Source organism: Chelonoidis abingdonii, chromosome 4, assembly GCF_003597395.2.
Source record: "Chelonoidis abingdonii isolate Lonesome George chromosome 4, CheloAbing_2.0, whole genome shotgun sequence".
NCBI lineage: Eukaryota > Metazoa > Chordata > Testudines > Testudinidae > Chelonoidis > Chelonoidis abingdonii.
This window is the reverse complement of record NC_133772.1, coordinates 53,158,235-53,180,775: the sequence shown is the minus strand read 5'-3', so window position 1 is coordinate 53,180,775 and position 22,541 is coordinate 53,158,235. Positions and strand designations below refer to the sequence as shown.

General features: G+C 40.7%; 1 protein-coding gene across 7 annotated transcripts in view; it reads left to right on the top strand.

The window, feature by feature from the left end:
* The window catches only part of IRAG1 (inositol 1,4,5-triphosphate receptor associated 1), a 154,673-nt gene that overhangs the window by 39,349 nt on the left and 92,783 nt on the right, over positions 1–22,541 (top strand). For 3 of the 7 annotated variants that reach the window (XM_032762356.2, XM_032762355.2, XM_032762358.2), the window contains exons 3-4: positions 8,320–8,422; positions 15,717–15,790. In XM_032762356.2, coding sequence (XP_032618247.1) covers positions 15,722–15,790 — 69 coding nt within the window. In that variant the 5' untranslated portion in view covers positions 8,320–8,422; positions 15,717–15,721. Of the gene's footprint in view, positions 1–8,319; positions 8,423–15,601; positions 15,791–22,541 lie in introns of all 7 variants that reach the window. The other 4 variants (XM_032762352.2, XM_032762351.2, XM_032762354.2 and 1 more) reach the window with 2 other exon arrangements.

The following is a 22,541-nucleotide window of genomic DNA, read 5'->3' as shown; positions in this document are numbered from 1 at the left end:
GCAAATACCTCTTAGGATCCCAAAGTAACCTGTTTACGGTGGTTTTAGTCAAGAGAATGTGTTCTTTCCTATCCTTTTTTTTTTTTTAATAATCACAGAAAGAAGTTTTGTTCCATTTATTTCTTCACTTGGTAGACTTTTTGCTTGAATAAGAACAAGCTGTGTTTAGCTTATAGGGTCACTAACCAATTCTGTTCTGCCCTAGTTGCTTTAAACTTATTTAATGTTGCCAAATTAAGTCTTTTCTAATATTTTTTCCAAATTATATAATTTGTTTTCCAGCTCTACTGATGCTTATGTGATTTTTTTAATATATGTATAATGTGTTTGAAATTATAGCTCCATGTAGCATAACTTTAAATGATTCCCCAAAATGGAATGAATTGACATCAAAGGACATGGGATATTTTTCACAAAGAAAATGTCAATTTGTTCTTTTCTGTTTGCTAAGAAAATTATCAAATTGCCATTTCAGAACTCATTTCTACTGATCTTCCCAACTCAACTTACATGCTAGCCTAAAGGGAAGATGTGATCTGAAATATACAGTTTTGAGAGTAGTAACATCTCCTAGGCTTCTCCAGTTTGAGAGGAGAGGTGGCAAAAAAATTGGTTACTGCATCAGTTACACTCAGTCAGCAAAGATGTCTGCAGACATATATTTGTATTATGGTAACATGTAGGGGCCTAGTCATAGATCAGGATGGCCCTTTCCCCAAAGACCTTACAGTGTAAGGCTACATCTACACTACACTGTAAGCTAGAGATGTGAATCCCCTGCCCATGTACACATAATCATGCTAGCGCTCATCGATCTAGCACAAATATAAATAGCAGTGTAACCTCAGTAGCACTGGTAGCGGCAGCAGAGGCCTGGCTTAGCCATGCTGAGTACATACCTGCTGGTTTCAGGCAGGTTTGTACTTGGCACAGCTAGGCAATGCCTCTGCTGCCGCTCCCTGTGCTGTCGCAGCTACACTGCTGTTTATACTCACGCTAGCATGTTGACAGCACAAATGTGTGTACACAAGCAGGGGAGTCACACCCCTAGTGTGTGGTGTAGACATAGCTTCAATATGCATGTTGTTTGATAGCAGTCTTAAAATCCTTTTCCTTAGAATGCAATGATGTTGATGCTAAGAGGAGTTTGTCCATGACATTTGAAAGTGACATCTATTATCAGCTCACTTCGGGAAACAGTAGTGAACCTAACTATTGGGCAAACATAGAAATCATTTTCATAACAGGTAGGTGGGTATATGCATTTTCACGAGCAATTCTCTATCCATTTGTTCCCTTCATCATAATTCAGAAACCATACTGAATAGTTTGTCTTGTCTTTGAATTAATATTTACCATTCTGGTACAGACATCCAATACACCTCTCTGTTTTTTTTCCAATGCAGGGTCATCCTTATCAGACACATGTGTAACATGGAAGAAATCAGTTCATAGTATCTCATTTTTGAGAGCATTAAGAATGTTTTTCATTTTTCATTTTATTATTGCTCCTGGGGTGTATAGGGAATAAAGATTGATGTTGCCCTCCTACATAAATTAGCCAGTTTCTGTATAAAATATGTTTGCAGTGTTGTTGTAGCTGTGTTGGTCCTGGAATATTAGAGAGATGAGGTGGATGAGGTAATAGCTGTTATTAGACCAACTTTGGTTGGTGAAAGAGACAAGCTTTCGAGCTCCACAGATCACCAACAGAAGTTGGTCCAATAAAAGATATTACCTCTCCCACCTTGTATCTCTGTACAAAATATGTTAGCTAGAAAAAGAGAGGAACCACTATCTCTTTCTTCACTAATTGGTCCTTTTCAAGCTTCTTTCTATTTTTTAAATGTTTACACGGGTGAGCTCCATTTGCCGCAAGACAATATCTTTGTTGTGGGCAGGTTTTCTTATGATTAAGGCTGGGAGTCTGTCACGTAAGTTATGGATTCAGTGACTTTCCATGACCTCCATGCCTTCTGCAGTGGCTGGTGCTGGCCCTGGACAGCCCCTGGGCCAGCAGCAGCAGTTTGGGTGTGGGGGAGGAGGTTAGGGGATGGAGTGTGGGGGGTGCGCTTACCTGGAGTGGGGGGACCCCCCTGCAGCTCTTAGGTGGCAGAGGGCTTCAGGGGTCTCCGTGCTACCCACACCTGCAGGCCCTGCCTCCCGCAGCTCCCATTGGCTGCGATTCCCAGCCAATGAGAGCTTCGGCAGCTGGCACTTGCAGCAGGAGCAGCAGAGTCCCTGCCCTGGCCCGTGCCTCCATTGCCTAGGAGCTGCAGTAGGAAGCCCTGCCAACCCCTTCCTCCAGTACCAGCGGAGGTCCCAGGCCATGCACTGCAGCCTGGCCCCCTTCCTCCCCCAGTACAAACGGGGATCCCTGGTCACCTCCCCCAGCACCTGTGGTGCCCCCAGACTGCCCCCTCAGACCACCTCCACCCAAGTTTTAGTCACTGAGAGTATTTTTAGTAAACATCATGGACAGGTCATGGGCCGTAAACAAAAATTCACAGGCCCATGACCTGTCCATGACGTTTACTAAAAATACCCATGACCAAAACATAGCTTTACTTATGATCACCCCTAGAGCTAGATTCCTCCCAAGCCACCCGCCTAAGTGTCACTTGATGATACTTTTTGTCCAAGTCTGTTTCTTAGAACTAGAATGACTAAAAGATCAAAGAAGAGTACACAAAATCAATTAAAGTTTGCAGGGAAAATATAATGGAAATAAAACAGAGGTGGGCAAACTTGTTGACCCAAGGGGCCATGAATGCTCTTGAAATTGGGGGTTAGGTGAGGGAGGGGGTGAGGGCTCCATCTGGGGTGGGGCCAGAAGTGAGGAGTTCAGGGTGTGGGAGGGGGCTCCAGGCTGGGGCAGGAGGTTGGGGTGTGGGTTGGAGGTTGAGGGGTGCAGGCTCTGGGGTACAGGAGAGTAGGACTGAGGGGTTCAGAGGGTGGGAGGGCTGGGGCACAGGAGGGGGTCAGGGTGCAGGCTTTGGGTGGTGCTTACCTCAAGCAGCTCTCGGAAGCAGTGGCATGTCCCTTTTTCTGCTTTCTACGTGGAGGCGTGGCCAGGCAGTTCTGCGCACTGCCCCATTCACAGGCACCACCCCTGCAGCTCCCATTGGTCCCATTTGCTAGCCAATGGGAGCTGCGGGTGGCGCTTGGGGCAGCACATGGAGCCCCCTGGCTGCCTCTACACAAAAGAGCTAGAGGTGGCACATGTCGCTGCTTCCGGGAGCCATGCACAGCAAGCCCTCGACCCCACTCCCCAGCAGGAGCTTGAGGCCTGGATTAAAATGTCTGAAGGATGGCATGCAGCCCCTGGGCCATAGTTTGCCCACTCCTGCAGTAAAATGTGAGATGAGCGTAAATGCATTAATGGTCATATGGCAAGGGTAAAAGAGCATAGGAGCACATAATATCTCCAGCTATTAGAATGGTGTAACACATGAAGCAGGTAGAAGAACTGATGATGTATGACTAGAATAGGTTGAACTTAAGAGGAGGAAAATTCTGCGTGAATATCTGAATGAGTTTCCCAACAGCACAACCTATGAGGCTATGGCATAGTAGCAACCTAAGGTCCTAATCCTGCAGTGGAAGTACTTGAATGCACATGTTTTCTCACATGTGCACAAGTTTGTTCTGATTGCTGTAAAAGAGAAAATATAATTGTTTATGAGGTACTTCATCTAGAGTGGCCCAAATCTTGAGGTCCTTAGTCAGTTTTGACTCAATCCATTCTTCAGCAAACTCCCGCTGAAGCTAATATGAGTTTGCTTGAGTAACAGTAATAATTGAGAGTTTTGTTGTGCCCCCAAAATCTATAAGTTGATCTCCTTCTTCTGCATGATCACCCTCTTCTCACTTGGCTCCATGGCAACATTCCTCCACTTTCTCTTTCCTTGGACTCGCTGTTAGGTTGTGTGATCTACACAGGTACTTGGAGGGCAATGGGAGAATAAGGCAGACTGGGTTTGCTGGAGTGGGAGGATGCAAATTTCTGTTGTTTCCTGTTTTGCCGAGTGGCAATCGTTACTATATTAGTTCCATAGCACCAATCTACTGTGGGTATCCTTTCTTAAGGGTGGTCCTTGGGACAGCTGCCAGTTTAGCAGTCTTGTGAATGTGGGCAGATGGAGACAGTCACTGGGGACCCAGAGTCATTGTGGAGTCACCAATCTCCCTCTGATCACCTAGAATCTACTGGATTTGTTGTTGGGCCCACAGTGAGCAGGAGATAGGACCCTGAACTCCTACAATGGAAAGATTAAGGAGAAATCTCTGCAAACATTTCCCCTCTCAACTCCCTCTGGGCCAGTTTTCACACACAAGGATATGATCAGACCCTGAGTAAGGACCTCTGAATTTGGTCCAGTGTTTGGACATGTCCATGCTGAATGATAAAGTATCTCACTGGATCTTTGTCATGAACTGATGAGTCAAAAAGAATAGGTAGAATTAACAGAAATGTAGCAGACTGCTATTAAAGATGATTTATGCAAAATCATACACACAATTCCTACAGTCATTAGTAGAGGGATATGCCAGTGACATTAATAGTAGCCTAATCTTCTTCAAATTCTCTATATAACTAAATAAAACACAAAAAAATGGAAATGGAAAACTTTGGTTCCAGGATTTATGACTCATTCATAAAAGGTCAAGTCATGCAATATTAACTCCTTACTACCCAAAGCAAAGGGGCCCTGACTTCTTCCAGAGACATTTTTGTAAATGGACCTAGAGATTCCTTCCTTAAAAGAAAACTGCATCCATTTTCCTGAGCACATTGTTCTAAAATTTTAAGAATATTCTTCACTATTACTAATGCTTTTTGAAATGCATATTAACTGCATTTGCCAGTTGAGTCTCCTGTTAGTAGCAGCAAAATGGGATCCTAATACAAGAGACTACAGACCAGGTTCAAAACTGATTTAGTGCTACTTAAATGAACAAACCTAAGTTTTCATGTTTGATACTTGAGTAGAAGTGGCAATATTCATATAGTTTTCTTCTGAAAAACTAGTGTTAAAACAGAATGGAACCTGGCTGACAATTTTTTATGGAGAGTTGCTATTCTGTAGGTGTAACTAATGAGCCATAACCCTGTGTGATGGGTCTATGTTAAAACTATTTTGTGTGTATAGTAGAATCAATATAGAACATTAGGTAAGGGCAAATATTAAAGTTGGGATTTTCATAGGTGCCTAAAGCAGTACAAACCTAACTCCCCTTGAATTTTGGCCATAAAATATTGTTGCAGAATAAGTTTGTGTTACTGAAATTCAATGGGAGGTTGGGTGCCTAACCCCCTTAGGCACTTATGAAAATCTCAGCCTAAATGGCCAAGTGCCTAGTTGCTAATTTAGTTGCTACTTTACAGCTATACGTACTACAAAAAAAAACACTACATTTGGTTCTATTTTGTCCATTGTTGGCAATTTCAGCACAGACTCTGAGGGTCTTGGTAACTGAAGGTATTCCCTGCAAACTAGAATGGAGGTACATTGGAGAAGCATTTTGGAAACCTTAAACTCTCACTAGCCTTTGCTGTATTTACTTGGTAGAAAAATGAAAAACTCCATTTTCCATCAAATTGAATGCATCACTTTTCACCAGAACTAATTTTTTTAAGTACTAATTCCTGTAATATTGCTCTCCAAACAATCTACCATATCTACAAATGCTTCAGCCTAGAGCAGGCTACCCTTTATCTCATTTTTGAAAGTACGGTCTCCAAAGAATGATATTTTTAGATGCTCTGGAGAATCAGAATACTTTGCTGCCTACCTAATTAGTTATTTCTTCTTTGTTCAATAACAAGATGGTGGCATATTCTAATTTGTACATAGTATGATAAACAAAAATAACTATTCCAGCTGTGGGCCTCTGCACAGAGTTGAACCTTTTCAGTTTATTTCTAAAACAGATGCTTACAAGCTGATTTTATTAAATAGTAAAGTAAAAGTTGTGTTATCCAGCACTTTACCAACCCAAAAGCTCTAAAAACTGGCATTTCTGATCTTCATTGAAAATTGGGTTTATAGTCCTATTGGCGCAGGGCTGGCAGGCTCACTACCTGACTCCCCAGAAGCGACGACATGTCCCCGCTGCTCCTAGGTGGAGGAACGGCCACAGGGGCTCTGTGTGCTGCCCTGGCCCTGAGCACTGGCTCCGCACTGGCTCTGCAGCTCCCATTGGCCGCGGTTCCCTGGCAGTGGGATTTGTGGGGGCAGAGTCTGCAGGCATAGGCAGTGCACAGAGCCGCCTAGCCGTGCCTCTGCCCAGGAGCAGCAGGGACAGGTCACCGCTTCCGGGGAGCTGCCCGAAGTGCATGATGCCAGGATCCGGCATCCCAAAACCACTCACTCACCCACACTCCCTCCCAGAGCCTGCATCCTGCACCCACTCCCACATCCCAGCCCTGATTCCCCTCCTGTACCCAAAACCCCTCACTCTTAGTTAACAGGAAGTTTTGATTTACTGGCACCCCCGATTCCCTCAACATGCGGGATAACAAAGCTTTTACTGTATTGAGTTTCAGATATTCTTGGACCATGAGGAAACTAAAAAGTAGAAAAGAGTCATTTCCTCTCGTATGTTTATGTAAAGTGAGACCTGGGGGACAGGTAACTGTATGCAATCCTTATTATTTTAAGAAAGATTTTATAGCCATGAGATTATATGATAATTGAAAGATCTGTAGAGGCTAGGGGCCTTCTTTTTTGCTATATGCATGTTATTGCTTGGTCAGTCTCCTTTTTTGGGTTCTTTTTTGATTTTTACCTCCCTGTATTTGTAAGGGATAAGAAGATACAAGAATAAAAAAGGATTAATAAGTTAAAAGTCAATGTATGTAGAAATTATTCATGTTAAATATTATCATGGCACAATTATTTGAATTTCATCTGCATACAGGGTTCAATCCTACAAGATGATGGATGCCCTCAACTCCCATTTATGTCAATGAGAATGCTCTCAGACTTGGCAGGATCAAATCCTATATGTGAGAGGGAATAAACCTTGCATTAACATTCTAGCTGCACACAATCTGCACAGCCTAGAAAAGTATTGTTCAGTATCTCGTCAAGAGGAACAACACTGTTAACGGCCTAAAAAACTTCTCGGTCCTACTCAATGGGGTTGAATGGATATTAATGGGGGCAGAATTTGGTTCATTAAACATTATTTCAGAATACATTGGTATTATACAGTCTCTATGGAGTTGTTAATTATCTGTGCAGATCAATGATGGCTAAAGCAGTTTTAGAATAACTTACAAATTTAAGCACTGCTTCAAGTGAAAAATAAACTTTATAACTTTTAAAAACTTATATGCAATAAATAAGCATCTTCTGTCAATGTCCATGACCTCTCTATATATCTATATCTAAAGATTTAAATTGCCAGCAAATGTTAACAAATTACACTTTTTCTTAGTGGAGTAATTACTATAATTAATAGTGTTTTATGACTGCAAGGCATATCATGCAGTACAAATAAATTGGCAGGAAAATTGTATTTCTGTCTTGCATTAATTTTCACAGAATGAAATAGAGCTATAACCTGTCTACACTGCAATAAGACACCTGTGGCTCGCCCATGGCTGCTGACTTGGGCTTACAGGGCTCAGACTGCAGGGCTATCAAATTGCAATATAAACATTCAGGCTCCAGGAAAGGAGCATTTTACATTCACTTCCCACTTGTGTAAAAGAACACACTGTGCAGCACATCTGACCTTAAACTTCTTAACATGGAGAGTATGTCTGCATTGCAATAAAACATTCATGGGTGTCCCATCTCAGCTGATTTGGGCTTGGGCTCCCAAACCAGAATGCCTACATTGCAATTTTATAGCCCTGCAGCTTGAGCACAGGTCAGCTGACATGGGCCAGCCACAAATGTTTTATTGCAATGTAGACATACCCTCAGTGTTAAGAAGTTTAAGGTCAGAGAATCTGATTCACAAATGCCCTGTGCCCTGTGTTCTTTTACACAAATGTGAAGTGAATGTAAAATGCTCCTTTTCTGATTTGATAGCAATTTACACTCACCTGTCATTTACTTTGCAGTTGTGCAAATGACTGCACAAGTGCAGAGCAATGGAAAATTGAGCCCATACGGAGCAATTCAAAAATATTTCATTCAGAAACTATCCTTGATAAGAATGTGGAACTCCCACTACTGCCAATGGGAGTTGCTTGCCTTGATTGGGGGCAGTATATGAACCAGGGAATCTTAGGAAAACAATTTCTAAACTTTGTGTTTATATTTTTGCTCTTTTTCTTATACATTTGCTGTGATTTGACAGAGCATTTGAGGTCAGCTGTCAGACTAGCAGTGGAGATGGAGTAAAGCATCTTTATTCTAAACCCTTGCTAACACAGTTTTCAGCTGTGACTCAGACAGAGAGGGTAAGTTTACTGATTATACTCTGCTTTCTCTACTGTGGTGAAATGGGTTGCAGAGGGAACAGATCAAAAGCCAAACATTTCTGAATACTTTTTCCTTTTATGGAATACTGCTCCTACATCATCATTTCCTGGAGACTGTGTTCTAAGCTACCCAGTGACAGAAGAAAGTTCTCTGTATCCACTGATCTATATCTGACAACAAATTTGAACCCTGAGGGGATCCTTTTTAACCTAACTATTTTAAGCAGAGGGTGTACAATAACAGACAAGAACTAAACAAAACTTATTTATACTGCGTGTCACTCAGTGTGAGAATAAGTAGAATCTGGTGGATAGGTTGTTTGCCTTGTTTAAAACAACTAAATTTTTTCTCTTATAGTCCACGAAGTGGTTTAACCAAACTGATGTTCTAATCTTCCATCCTTTTCCACTTTGCTTGTGGCATTGAGTTAAAAAATAATTTTAGAGGTATTTATTTGTAACTGATTATTTTGAAGCTGTTGCTGTTAATCCGTGGTTGGTTTTGAAATGGTATTGTGGATCATTTGCTTTAATAAAAATAGCAACAGTAACATAATGATAGAATCCTTTGGGATGGAAGAAGGTCATATAGATCCTGATCCTATGCCTGTTGATGTTGCTGGAGATACTTCCACTGACTTGAATGGACATTTGATCAGGCCCATAGTGCATCCTTATGAAACACGGCAGGACTAATTTTGTTATTCCTAAACCATCGATGGCTGTCTTGTCCGGCGTTGGATATCTCAAGTGATGGTTATTCCACAGCATCCCTTGGAAGCTTATTTTGCTTTATGTTGTTATAAAGAGGTTTCTAATCTTTAACTGAGAGAGGTAAAGCCAGCAGTACTGAGCTATAATGGCAGCATAAATCCAAAGCTAACCAGCTGGCTCGTGTCAGACCAGGGAGCATCTGGCACTCAACGCTACAACCCTGGGACTGTAACCTGGTTTCCACATGGAGGTTTTGAGCCCTGGTGATTTCAAGGTTCACCCTGTCTCCCAATATCCCAAAATAAAAGTCACTTTACCTTAACGGAGGAATGGTGGTGAACTCTGAAGAGTTTCTAATGATTATTTTCCCACTGTAGGTTTTCTGTGGGAGGGCAGATCAGATCCTACCATTCTTGCTATAGCTCATTGCTGGTAATTGTCTGTTCTTTGACACTGGGCTTGAGTCTCCATTCCATCCAAGCTCTGCTTATGGGGCCATAGGAGCAACCCCAATTGATGCCAGTGATCTAAGGTCACTCCGGTGAATGATCTGGTGTGACAGAGCTCTGGTTCACCACACCTCTCCTCTCCTTCCCACCCATGACCCAACATGCCCCTTTTTCCCCCTTACATGAGAGGGAAGGGAGGATGCAGGAAGTGTCAGAGAAGCCCCCTGCACAGGGAAAATTCTCCACTGGATATCCCCAGTCAGTTTAAGGCTAATTTGTTGCTTACGTAACACCTCTGTCTTAGTGTACCAGAGAATCGGACCCTGTAAGTTTTACAGTTTAAAGTGTCTAAATAAAAAACTGCAATGCTAATGTATACGTCTTTATTAGGAAGGAAAGTATATGCTTATATTTTGCTAAAATCCTGGACGATCCTAGGCCCTCTAAGACACTGTGGCAGTGACACAAAGGCACCTCAGTTAGCCAAGGGAATATATCCCTGGCATAGTGTTTTCTAGAGATGGGGTTGAGCACCAAAAGAGATATGACAGGGTCAGGAGAGGGAGTTTTCTTAGTGCTCAGCAATACAGAGATTCTTGGCTGCCCCTGGCTCCAAAGTAGCCCATCGGCAGCCTGACTAAGGCTCTAATATTATGCCAGAGGCTGTTCCAGGCCCCCGCCACCCAGGATCCAGGCACTGCCATGGTGGCTTAAATTAACCTGTATTCCACCAGCCTCTTAGGCTGTATTTTCTGAGAGGCACGGCACAGAATCTGTCCCTCTGTGCTATATGCAAGAGTGGGTGGGTTTTGTTGTTTTGTTTTTAATCAAAACAAGGGACTGAAACTTGAGGTGCTTAATGGTTTACCTCATTGCACGGTGCATTGTTGTCTTTTTTTTAATTTGAATTAGATGCTCATCAAAGTAAGACATATTAGGCTAAGCAGGTACCGGATAGAATGAAAGATTTTACATTTAGCAGTATAGCAAGCACAACTCTGTCTTGGTCTGAAATAATTGCTGATATTTCAGTCCCAGGGTTCTCTTGGGTACTTATCTGTCAATTGTACCAAATTATATGGTGGTGTGTTTCTGTGTCTGCTGAGAATTAGGTAAAACAACCAAATTCATTTTCCTTTGTGACCTAAAAAAGGACTGAATCCACCTTTTATGTAGTTGTGTGCTCAAGCTTTAAAGCTGTTTTGGATCTAAATTTTCACCAAGTTCAGAGGTTGCTCAGATCGCAGGATTTAGTTCGGTCCTATGTATCCGGAGATGAAAAGTAAGGGTTTGTTTACATTATAGGGTAACACCCTTTAGTGACTTCTAAAGGTTGCTAACCATGTTGTGCACTAATTGGTCCATGTGCACTAAAGGTTCTGTAGTGTGCTTTACTCTAGTACTGTTTGAAAGAGCACTACATTAAAGCACACCAGCAGGGTCACGACACTTTTGTAGCTGCTGCTATGACTGCTGTGACTGGTGTCACTAGCGTAATTCACCAAAGCAAGCATGGCAACAGTTTTAAATGTCAGTCTGGTAAAATCAAACTGTTGCTGGACAAATTCTTCCTGTTCTTTCATGAAACAGTTAGATCAAAACTTTTTAAATTAGTAAAAGACAGTTTACAATTAACAGTTCTTGTAAAAGGTATTGAATATTAAATTATCTGTGCCTCTTCCTCCTCCAGACAAAACAATCTCTCACTCAAGAGTAAAGAACAAGTAGACTTTGTAGAATTCTATATTTATTATCATTTTTGACTGATAATGCCAATATTTATTTTTGAGCATTTTTTTTCTATTTTTATCAATTTAAACTTTCACAGTTGTGGGAAATTAAGGGGGGAGTGTCAGATAACGGTTATTTAATGGTAGTTGACATTGAGATTCAAAAAGTTAAAACTTACAACTGTTAAAATCCAAATTGTCAATATCTTATGTCACCATATATAAATTAAATAACCTTACATCAAACTCTAATAAGTGCTCAAGCAGCATTTTTCTTACTTTGCTTATCTGTAAGTTTTGATTATAATCCATAAATTTGGTGTGTATGTGTATAATGAAATCCATGTTTATTGACATGTACCAATAAAACTCTGATCCTTCAAGACTAGGAATGATGCAGTGATTCAGAGTTGGGAGAAAATAATAGGGTTCAAGTGTTGAACCTGTTCAGGACTGGTAGGCTACTCTATCCTTTATCGACCAACAACTGTAGGTGGTGATTATTCTTCCCAGCACACACAGACATAATGTACCTGCTCTTCACCAGCCAAAAAATTAATATAGTTAACATTTGCCTTCATGGTAAACTGAGCAGTGAGTTCTGCCTCTGATATCCACCTCATTCCATGATTTACTTAGGGTGTGTTGAGAGGACATTAAATAATACACATAAGTGTTCTTCATTTCTTTTCTCTTGTACCTCCTATCAGTGATACTGAGAGCTAACAAAACAATAAATGTAAATTCAAGCCACAATGTTTCTCTAATTTTCACCAGTGAATAAACTTTAACAGGCAGCTGATACTTCGGAAGATAAATTGAAACAAGAAAGAATGTTAATTACCCATCTGCCTAGTAGATACAGTTTCTATTTTGTCCAATTTCTAGTTGAAGTTTAAACTAGAAAATTAGGACTCTTACAGTAATGTACCAACAAGCTGTTGTCAATTAGAGTTTCATAGTGACATGAACAATAAGAAGGTAGTTAGTATGCAAGCCAGATCTGCCCTACTTTAATGGAAGCAGAATAACTAAGCCGTTGATCGGTCTTTGCTATTTTGATACTCTCATTAAATCATACATCAACAAATCTGACTTGCTCACTCAGTAAGTTGTTTTGATTTAGCTGTAGAAATTTGTCTGACTGCTGTGTAGGTGAGTATACACACCCATGCACTGACGTCAAACCCAATCTAGTTTGCATTCTCTCTAACCAATACCTCTTTTCAGTAAAATAGTATTTATTTGCTTTTGTGGTGAGGTCACTGTAGTCCTGCATTCTGTCCAGGGAAGCCTATCTAAAGCAGGACCTTTGTGTGAGGCAGTTACCAAAAGCCAGCCACTGATTAGATTAAACTCTCTTTTGTGTTTACTAGCCATGTTCATAAACTGTCCACCAGGGGTCACAATAAGGTTTTAGTGCTTAGTAACTGCAATATAATATACAGTGAACACCACTTAAAATAATTCTTCATGTTATATAGTATTTTTCCTCTTCAACTTGCTTTGTAGACATTAACTAATTAACCCTTACAATACCTACATGAAGTGAGTATTATCATCCCCTATTCGATGGAAAAGCTAAGTAAGGGAGGTTAAGGGGACAACATTTTTAAGCATCCATTAATCTGAGGTACCTCACTTTTGAGATATTCAGTTTGAGACGCCAAGGGTCTGGTTTGTGTTTTAGAGGCATCATGTACCTACAGCTTCCACTGATTTCCATTGGAGTTGTAGCTGCTTCGCACTTCTGAACAGTTTCTTATGTAAGGTAATAAACCTCTAGTTTAGGCATCGAAAATTAATGGAAGTTTTTGAAATTTTGGTTCCAAGTTCAAATCCACAGAGTTGATGTTTGAGACACGACTAGTATTCAGAAGTTACTGGCTCCCAGTTCTGTGCTAACACCACTAAACCAGGCTCTTAGTCTGAGCATAGATAGTACACAATGAAAACATTGAAGATGTGTACATATACTTACAGGACTGCAATTGTAACCCACACTCCTGGGTGTAGTGTTCTGTCCCATCCAGTGGCACCGAGACCATTTAGAGAAAGAGAATAATAAGTCTGCTCTACAGCCTTAGGTAAGGGCCACATGGCTTTTAGCTCATGCAGTGGAGGCTCATGAACTAAGCTCCAGAGGTCCCAGATTCAATCCTGCCCACCAATGACCACGGTCTGTCAGTGCTATGCAGTGCTAATATTTTTCTATCTTTAATTACCGTAACAAATTTATATAATACAATTTAAAAGTATAGTATTGTGCAGTTTACCTCTGTTCCTGTAATAAAGTAGCAGTTGCTTTCTTTCTCCCTTGTTGCCAATAGATCCTATGCAAATAGAGCCATAAAATTCCTTCCAGCCTTTCTTAGACATAATTGTTTTTTTCACTTTGCATAACTCTCACTGGAAAAGAGATGCCCCAGGCTGATCTGGGTTCATAGGAAGAGACTTAATAGCTATGGGAAGTTAGTAACTTTCCACAGAAACCTCAAAACTCTAAGATTGCTAAAAAGACATGTCCCACATTTTTTCGACGTTCTTAAAAGCAGAAAAAATCCTCGTGAAAAGTACAGGTAAGAAAGAGTCCCCAGGAAATATGTTCTTGGAATGTGATGACTGTATTGCCTTAATAAGTCCATCAGGCAATCTTTTCTTTGAAGCAAAAGTTGGAATATATGATCTTGGTTATTATACAGTCCTTGTCACCCAAATGGATCCAAAGTGCTGTACAAATGATTTCCATAAGAACTACAGTAACCACCTCTGAAATTCAGCTACTCTTGGGGTTAAATATGGTGGGTGTTTGTGTGCTCAGCAACACTGCCTAATAGTTTAAGACAGGAAGTGAAGAATACTTCCTCCAGTTGAAAGTGCATGGAGAATTTAGGTAGGCAAATATCATTTCCAGAGTTGAAACTTGGTCAGGACAGGAGTTAACATCTTTGGGTTTTGTAAAAACGGCTACAGGATTTACAATGGCTGCATTTGATCAGGAGTTATATTTTATGCCTTATCTAAGGCTAGGTCTCCCTGGGGCGGGAGAGGGAGGAATCGACCTAAGATATGCAACTTTAGCTACACGAATAGCGTAGCTGAAGTCGGTGTATCTTAGGTCGATTTACTTGCCTGTGAGGACAGTGGAGAGTTGACTGCTGCCGCTCCCCCATTGACCCCGCTTCCGCCTCTCGCCACAGTGGCGTTCCAGAGTCAATGGCAGAGTGATCGGGGATCGATTTTTATAGCGTCTACACTAGATGCGATAAATTGATCCCCGATAGATCAATCATTGCCCGCCGATCCAGTGGGTAGTGTAGACATACCCTAAAAGACAGCATCTCAGACAGATGGAGCCCTTAACACTAGTGTTAGCTATTGATGTATTACCTAGTGCAAAATAGTGGCACTGAATCTCAAAACTACTTGAACTGAGCCAGGCATTCAAGATTCAATGTGTTCATCAGCTTTGTTCTAGTCCCCTGAATGTTAGGTGAACATGGACTGAATGTCTGCATAGTTTGGAAGCCAATAAACCTCCATTCCTGAAATCAGCCTCCCTCCTTCTTTCGCCCAACAACCCTAAAGACATCTAAAGTAAGAAGCGGGGGTCTGATGAGTGAGAGAGGGTTAGAAAGCTGGCTGAGGCTTGTTCTTAGGAGATTCCAGTTTGTTAAACCCAAACCTCTAAAAATAATTGTGCAGAGGTTTGATTCAGTTGTAACTGCAGCAGTGGGCCTCCAGGGACCAATTTGTGAAAACACTTTGCTAATCGAACTGTGCAAGGTACACATAGACCTATTCAATACTAGCTCAGAGGAAACGTGGCACCTCCGGAATCAGCAACATTTTGTCTTGGAGATTTTCCTTTCTCATCCTCCTTAGCATATCAGATCTGAGATCACACTCTATAGTAGTAAGGTTGCAATGTTTGTTCAGGGATATATTGTAGGTATTTATTGCATGCTCTCCCTTTCTAAAGAACTTTTGGAAAGGGCAGTTCATAGTCACAAGTGAATCAGATGCAGAAAGTCTGAAAAATCTTCTAGGAAACAGAAGCAAAAATCAAGTAAAATAAGGAAGATTGTTCCTTTAAATATTTTATCATATTATATTTGATCTTTGAAATTTTAGTTAATAAAATGCAAGAAGGCACATTGGTTTTAATTTTAAACTTTATTACTGTTTGTTGTTATAAAGTGATCCCCAGTGTCTGAACATAGATTTTAAATGGATTTGATTTGTATTTTTGACATACACTATAGTCTGTGGATCACAAGGCATCTCAGTGCTTATCCCTTGAGGTTAACTTGAAACAGACATTCCCAGCAGTGCATGGTCTTTTTAGTCCACATTGCAGTCCATCGTGTCTCTCACCAGCTACCATGCCAACCGTACCTGAAGACAAGGGACAGCCACCAGAAGTACAACGCACCAGTTCTCCTCCAATCAAAGTAAGCAATCTTAAAAATCTATTCTATTGATATTACACTGCACAAATCTAAGACTGAACCCTGTCACTTTGTATACTTTCCGAAGTTTGTAAAATTGTATACGGTTTTTGTACATGGCTTTTATAAAGGAAAATCATGCCTCAACAATCTATTAGAATGCTTTGAAGGTGTCAACAAATATGTGAACTAAGGTGATCCAGTGGATATAATGTACCTGAACTTTCAGAAAGCCTTTGACATGATCCCTCACCAAAAGCTCTGAGGCAAAATAGGCGGTTATGGGATGAGAGGGAAGGTCTTCTCATGGATCAGTAACTGGTTAAAAGATGGGAAACAAAGGGTAGGAACGGTCAGTTGTTACAATAGGGATAGGTAAATAGCAGAGTCCCCCAAAGCTCTGTAGTGGGACCAGTGCTGTTCAACTTATTAGTAAATTATTCAGAAAAGGGGGTAAACAGTGAGGTGGCCAAGTTTGCAGATGATATTAAATTTCTCAAGATAGATACTCAAGTCCAAAGCTGACAGTGAAGAGTTACAAAGGGATCTCACTAACCTGAGTGACTGTGCAATAATATGACAGATGAAATTCAACACTGATAAGTGCAAAGTAATGCACCTTGGAAAAAATTGTCCCAACTGTACATACAAAATGATGGCATCTAAATTGGCTGTTACCACTCAAGAAAGAGATCTTAGAGTCATTGTGGAGATTTCTCTGAAAACATTGGTTCAGTATGCAATGGCAGTCAAGAAAAGCTAGCAGAATGTTAGGAACCCTAAGGAAAGGGAGAGATAATAAGACTGAAAATGTAATCCCATTATATTAATCCATGAATACTGCATGCAGTTCTGGTTGTCTGATCTCAAAAAAGATATTTTAGAACTGGAAAAAGCACAGAGAAGGGCAACAAAAATGACTAGGGGCATGGAACAGTTTCCATATGAAGAGAAATTAAAAAGACTAGGGCTGTTCTGCTTAGAAAAGGGATGATTAAGGGAGGATATGACAGAAGTCTATAAAATCATCAATGGTGTGGAGAAAGTGAATAGGGAAGTATTATTCACTCCTTCACATAACACAAAACCAGGGATCCATTGAAATTAATAGGCAACAGGTTTAAAACAAATAGAGAGGAAGTACTTCTTCACATAACAGCCACTCAACCTGTGGAACTCATTGGCAGGGAATGGTGTGAAGGCCAAAGTATAAGTTGGTTCTAAAAAGAATTGGATGATAGATCCATCAGTGGCTATTAGCCAAGATGGTCAGGGATGCAACCCATGCTCTGGGTATCCCTAAGCTTTTGTCTGCCAGAAGCTGGGACTGGATGACTGGGGATGGATCACTAGATAGATTTCCCTCTTCTGTTCATTCCCTCTGAAGTATCTGACACCAATTACTGTCAGAAGACAGGAGATTGGGCTAGCTGAACCATTGATCTGACCCCTGTTGATCATTATTTGTATATGTAGGGTTCTTCCATTACATCAAATGACTTGTATACATGAGAGATGAGAGCTCTACTTTTTCAAGTATAATATCCTCAGTTTGTTTTGGAAACTTATATTACTTATTATAACATTCTGTGCTCTTTATTCCAAAGCTGCCCAAAAACGTCATGTTCTTCAGAGACCATGAATAAAAAAGAATTATGAAAACATACACATACTGTCTGTTTTATTGTAACAAGGAATTGGAGTAATTTCTTTGCATTTTCAAAACTAAATTGCAGTATAATATACAATAACTTAACATCTGAGGAAAGGACTGAGTCTTGTAGATGTTTTAAGCTAAAACTAGAAGCACGGTTGCCCTCAGAGCTACAGAGCTTGTTTCTGAAGCACGTTATCTTGTTGATGCGCGATGGAAATCAATTCTGTCTACAGTATCTATCATCACTTCAATCATCACAATGGTATCTGAACATGTACCAAAATTACATGAAGTCAAGATGAGTGGTCTACATAGAAATCTACATGCAATTTTGTAATTTTAGATAAATAAAATAACCAATAAAATACAGTTTGGCCTTCAAATAATTTGTATGTTCCTTTAAAGATTTTTTTTAAATTTCTCAACCAATTTTTTTTAAATAAAAAGCCTATTCTTTCCTGAGATATGTATGAATATCTAGCTGTACAAAACAACATCATTCCATATAACAATTAAAGAATCACAGCCCAGACAGGTTATCCTGTTTTATGCAACCTGGTGAAAATATAGAGAGGATTTATATTCTGGCATGTTTTCAGTTAAAATGTATCATTGTCACCGGAGCTAGGACACTGTATTCTACACTTTGGATAAAAACATCCGCTTCTTTTCTTTTAACATCAGAGGAAAATATTGTCAGCAATGAACCCTGCATTGATTTGTCATGCATTCCATCAAAATTGCACATTTTGCTGAGGGTTAGTTTCCTGGTTTAAGATAAACACCCCAGTTGGATTCAAGTTTAGCAAACTATTAGTTGGGAACATACAGTAGGTCAAGCAGATTACTATTATCTGCCATGTGCAAATTGTATTTGAGTGTACTAGATACTCATTGTGAGCTTGCTAGGCACAGCACACCAGAAGAGGGCTAGTATGAGAGAAACAAACATCTAGACCTAAATCTTGTTAATCTGGATGGATATAACAGCATAGCCTCTTGTTCTAAAAACTAAAAATGAACTACAGTAAATGACAGATTATAAATCTTTGTTTACTAGGCAAAACACTTGCTTTTCAGAGGAATGTAATTTTAAGGGGTAAGAAAACAGAAGAAGGAATTTAAGCAACAAGTTACTTTTAATCCTATCTAAATGTTTGGAACAAGGATTACAACTGGCAAATGTCTGGGCTAGGAGTTTTAACATGTATGTGCCTGTCACCACCAGTGTACTATAGCCTGAGTCCTACAGCATAATCTAGGTATTAGCTTAAAATAATGATAAATAAAGTAGTTCTGTTTTTCACTAGCTTGAAAAATTCCCACTGAAGTCAATAGAAGCAGAGTTTCAAGTAAGGAGGAACACAGCTCCCTGTTAGGTTGGTGAAATGAGGACTTGCCCAGCAGGGGAATCTAAAATCGGAGAAGCTAGTGACTGATTGAGGAATATCTGGGGCTCTGATATTCCTGCTACTAAACAGACCAGCAATAGTACCTGCTGGGAGAAGAGATGTCCCAGCTTGAAGTCTTCCTACCCATCCTCTTTTCAGATAGTAATATTTGTCCTCTAGCAAGCCCTCGTTCTCTTAAGGAGGTAAACTCAATCCTACCAGATTCCTTTATGCGGAATCTCTTTCTAGGAATTTTTAAGAAGATATTTAAACTGCAGAAAATTGCAGTGAGTTTTCCAAAATTTAAGGAAGAAGACTTGGGTCTGTGTTTTTAATTTATTTTTAGATCAATACAGATTCTCCAACTTGCCCAAGTCAAAACAATAATATTGGGTAGGATTTAAAAAAGCACTCGGCACTGGCCTAACTCTGCTCCCATTGACTTTAGTGGGAAAGGAGTTAGGCCAAAGCTTTTGAAAATACCACTCAGTGGTTTTTAGGAAAAAGGATGGGTAAATATTAGGCATGTGCACCTACCCAGCTCCACACACTGCCCACACGCATGCACGCTGTTGCTTGGTTGACTAAGGCTCTGCTTGTGGACATGTATGCCTTACAGATACATTTCTCCTCTTCTCTTCTCTTCTCCCCTGTTCTCTTTCTCCTGCTGCATCCTGTCTCTACAGCATGACGCAACATTGAGACCTATAATAACGGACACCAAAATTGGCAAGCACGAGCACCCCCTCCTATTCTGATGCAGTCTAACCCCTGACACTGAATAGGAATGTTGCCTGAATAGGGAGTGCAGGATAGGTCTTGTGTGTGTCCTGCCCCCATAGAACATTAAGCAGATTTTTTTTATTTTTTTTATTTTTGACAAGACCATTTGTTCAGCACTGAAATGGTTTATACAGAATGATTGCTTAGGACACAAATTGTATCCCTTTTTCTGACTTTGATGTTGTGTCCCTTTATAAATTCACTTTCTTAGAATGAACTGACCTGCAATAACAACCAGAATCTGTTGATCATAGGGTTTTAGAATTAGAAAAAATAAATTGAATAGTTTCCTACATTTGCGTTAGGAAGGTAGAAACTAAGAAATTATCTGGGGATATGTGATAGTAGAGTTTTGAGACTGTGTGCAATTCTCATCTGGGATTAGAACCTGGCTATCTCAAGCCTTCTGTATTCTTTTCCACCTACATGTTATCAGGGTCCAATGGAAGCTCTTCCTTTCCCTCTTTTTAGTATAGAGAGTCCCTTTATCATCTTCAAGCCTCCTCCTCTTCAACTATAATCTGATTTTACTAGCTCTCCTGAGTTCTGACGTCATATCATCCCATTATATTTTTAACTTTTCTTTTAGACCATTTATTTTATTCCATCATCCAAATCTTGATATTGCTCCTTTGTCTGTTTCTTATTCCAATTTGTATCAGACATTGATTTTCTTTAAATTGCTGGATATTATCTGCTTTATTTTGAAAGGGAAAAAAGCCTCTCATTTTTATTCTGTCTTGCTCTCCTGTCAAGAGAGCTACAACTGTGAATCTCAATACTCTACTGCCCTCTTTATGCCCCCAATTCAGCAAATCACTTAAGTATATGTTTAAACATGAGCTTAAGCCCCTTTGAAATCAAAGTTAAGTTAAGCATGTGACTAAGTGCTTTGCTGAATAGGAATGGATTTAAGCATATGCTTAAAATTTAGCTACATGCTTAAATACCTTGTAGAATTGGGGCTTAAGGAGGAAAGGAAAAAGAACATTTTAGCTGTCAGAACATTCTATGATAACAATGGTCAATCCTTGTGTTACATTAGTTACTTAAAACAAGAATCCATTTAACTAAAATAAGATTTGCTTATGGTTTTATTATAAGGATAATCTGGTCAACTAAACTAAATATTTGCTATCTAGATACCTGTATTGTCCTCCATTTCTCATGTACTCAAAACTCTTATTGACATCAATGAGTTTTCAGTCTGTCCCAATATTGCAGGATCAGACTCTAATGTAAAAGATAGATAATGTAAATATTGGGTTGTCGATGCAAAAATTGACTTCTACAGATAGGGAATGTAAGAATGGTTTCTTAGTGTAATTAAATTAGTTATCACAAGTAAATAGCGGAGCCCCCAAGGCTCTGTCCTAGGACCACTGTTGTTCAACTTATTCATAAATTATCTGGAAAAGGGGGTAAAAAGTGAGGTGGCAAAGTTTGCAGACAATACTAAATGACTCAAGATAGTTAAGTCCAAAGCTGACTGCAAAGAGTTACAAAGGGATCTCGTTAACCTGGGTGACTGGGCAACAAAATGGCAGATGAAATTCAGTGTTAATAAAAAAGGGGAAAAAAAGAATATATGGAGATATATCTGTCTCACAGAACTGGAAGGGACCTTGAAACAGGGCCGGCTCCAGGGTTTTTCCCACCCCAAGCAATGGGGGGAAAAAGCCACCAAATCACAATCGGTGGCAGCTCCATCACCCCGCTTTCTTTTTCAGTGGTAATTCAGTGGCAGGTCCTTCCCTCCAAGAGGGACTCCCTGCTGAATTGCTGCTGAAGAGCCCGACTTGCAGCCCCTTCCCCTTGGCTGTCCCAAGCACCTGCTTGCTGAGCTGGTGCCGGGGGGCTAGCCCTGCCTTGAAAGGTCATTAAATCCAGCCCCTGCCTTCACTAGCAGGACAAAGTACTAATTTTGCTACAGATCCTTAAGTGGCCTCCTCAAGGATGGAACTCACAGCCCTGGGTTTAGTAGGCCACTGCTCAAACCACTGAGCTATCCTTCCCTTGGTAAGTGCAAAGTAATGCACCATGGAAAAAATTATCCCAACACTACATACAAAATGATGGCATCAATTGCCTGTTACCACTCAAGAAAGAGATCTTGGAGTCATAGTGGCTAGTGCAGTAAAAACATCAGCTCAATGTGCAGCAGCAGTTGAAAGAGCTAACAATGTTAGGAAACATTAGGAAAGGGATAGATAATAAGACAGAAAATATCATAATGCCACTATATAAATCCATGGTCCATCCACCTCTAGAATACTACGTGCAATTTTTGTCATAGACGACTTATGCCTCCCCATACTGGGGTGAGGCATAATCTAAAAGAGAGGGAGCCTGGCTAGGATGGTGGTGGTGGCAGGCCACACCTCTCTCATTCTCAGGCCTGACTGCCGGGGACAGGGGCCGGGCTAGCCGGAAACTTGCCTGGTGGGATGGGGAAATCTGTCTCACTCAGCCCATCTCCAGCAGCTGTGCCTGGGCAGGGGGCGGTCAGCTGCCACCACCACCTCCCTTGCCACTCTCTCTGACAGCTGCTGCACTGCATAGAGCAGTGACCCGGAGCAGCTCGTGTGAGAAGTGGCTGGTCCTACCCCTTCCGTTCCCCACCTGGGCCCAGCTGAGATACGTTCATGGAGGACAGGTCCTTCAATGAGTATTAGCAAAGACGAGTGTTTTAAGCAAAAATGCTTACAATGGAAGCATGTATTAGCAAAAATGGAATCATAGATTCTTCTTCGAGTGCTTGCTCATATTCATTCCAAGTAGGTGTGCGCGCGCCACGTGCACGTTCGTCGGAAGAATTTTCCCCTAGCAACACCCGGCGGGTCGGCAGGCGCCCCCTGGCGTGGCGCCTTTGCGGCACCGTATATATGCCCCTGCCGACCCGGCCGCTCCTCAGTTCCTTCTT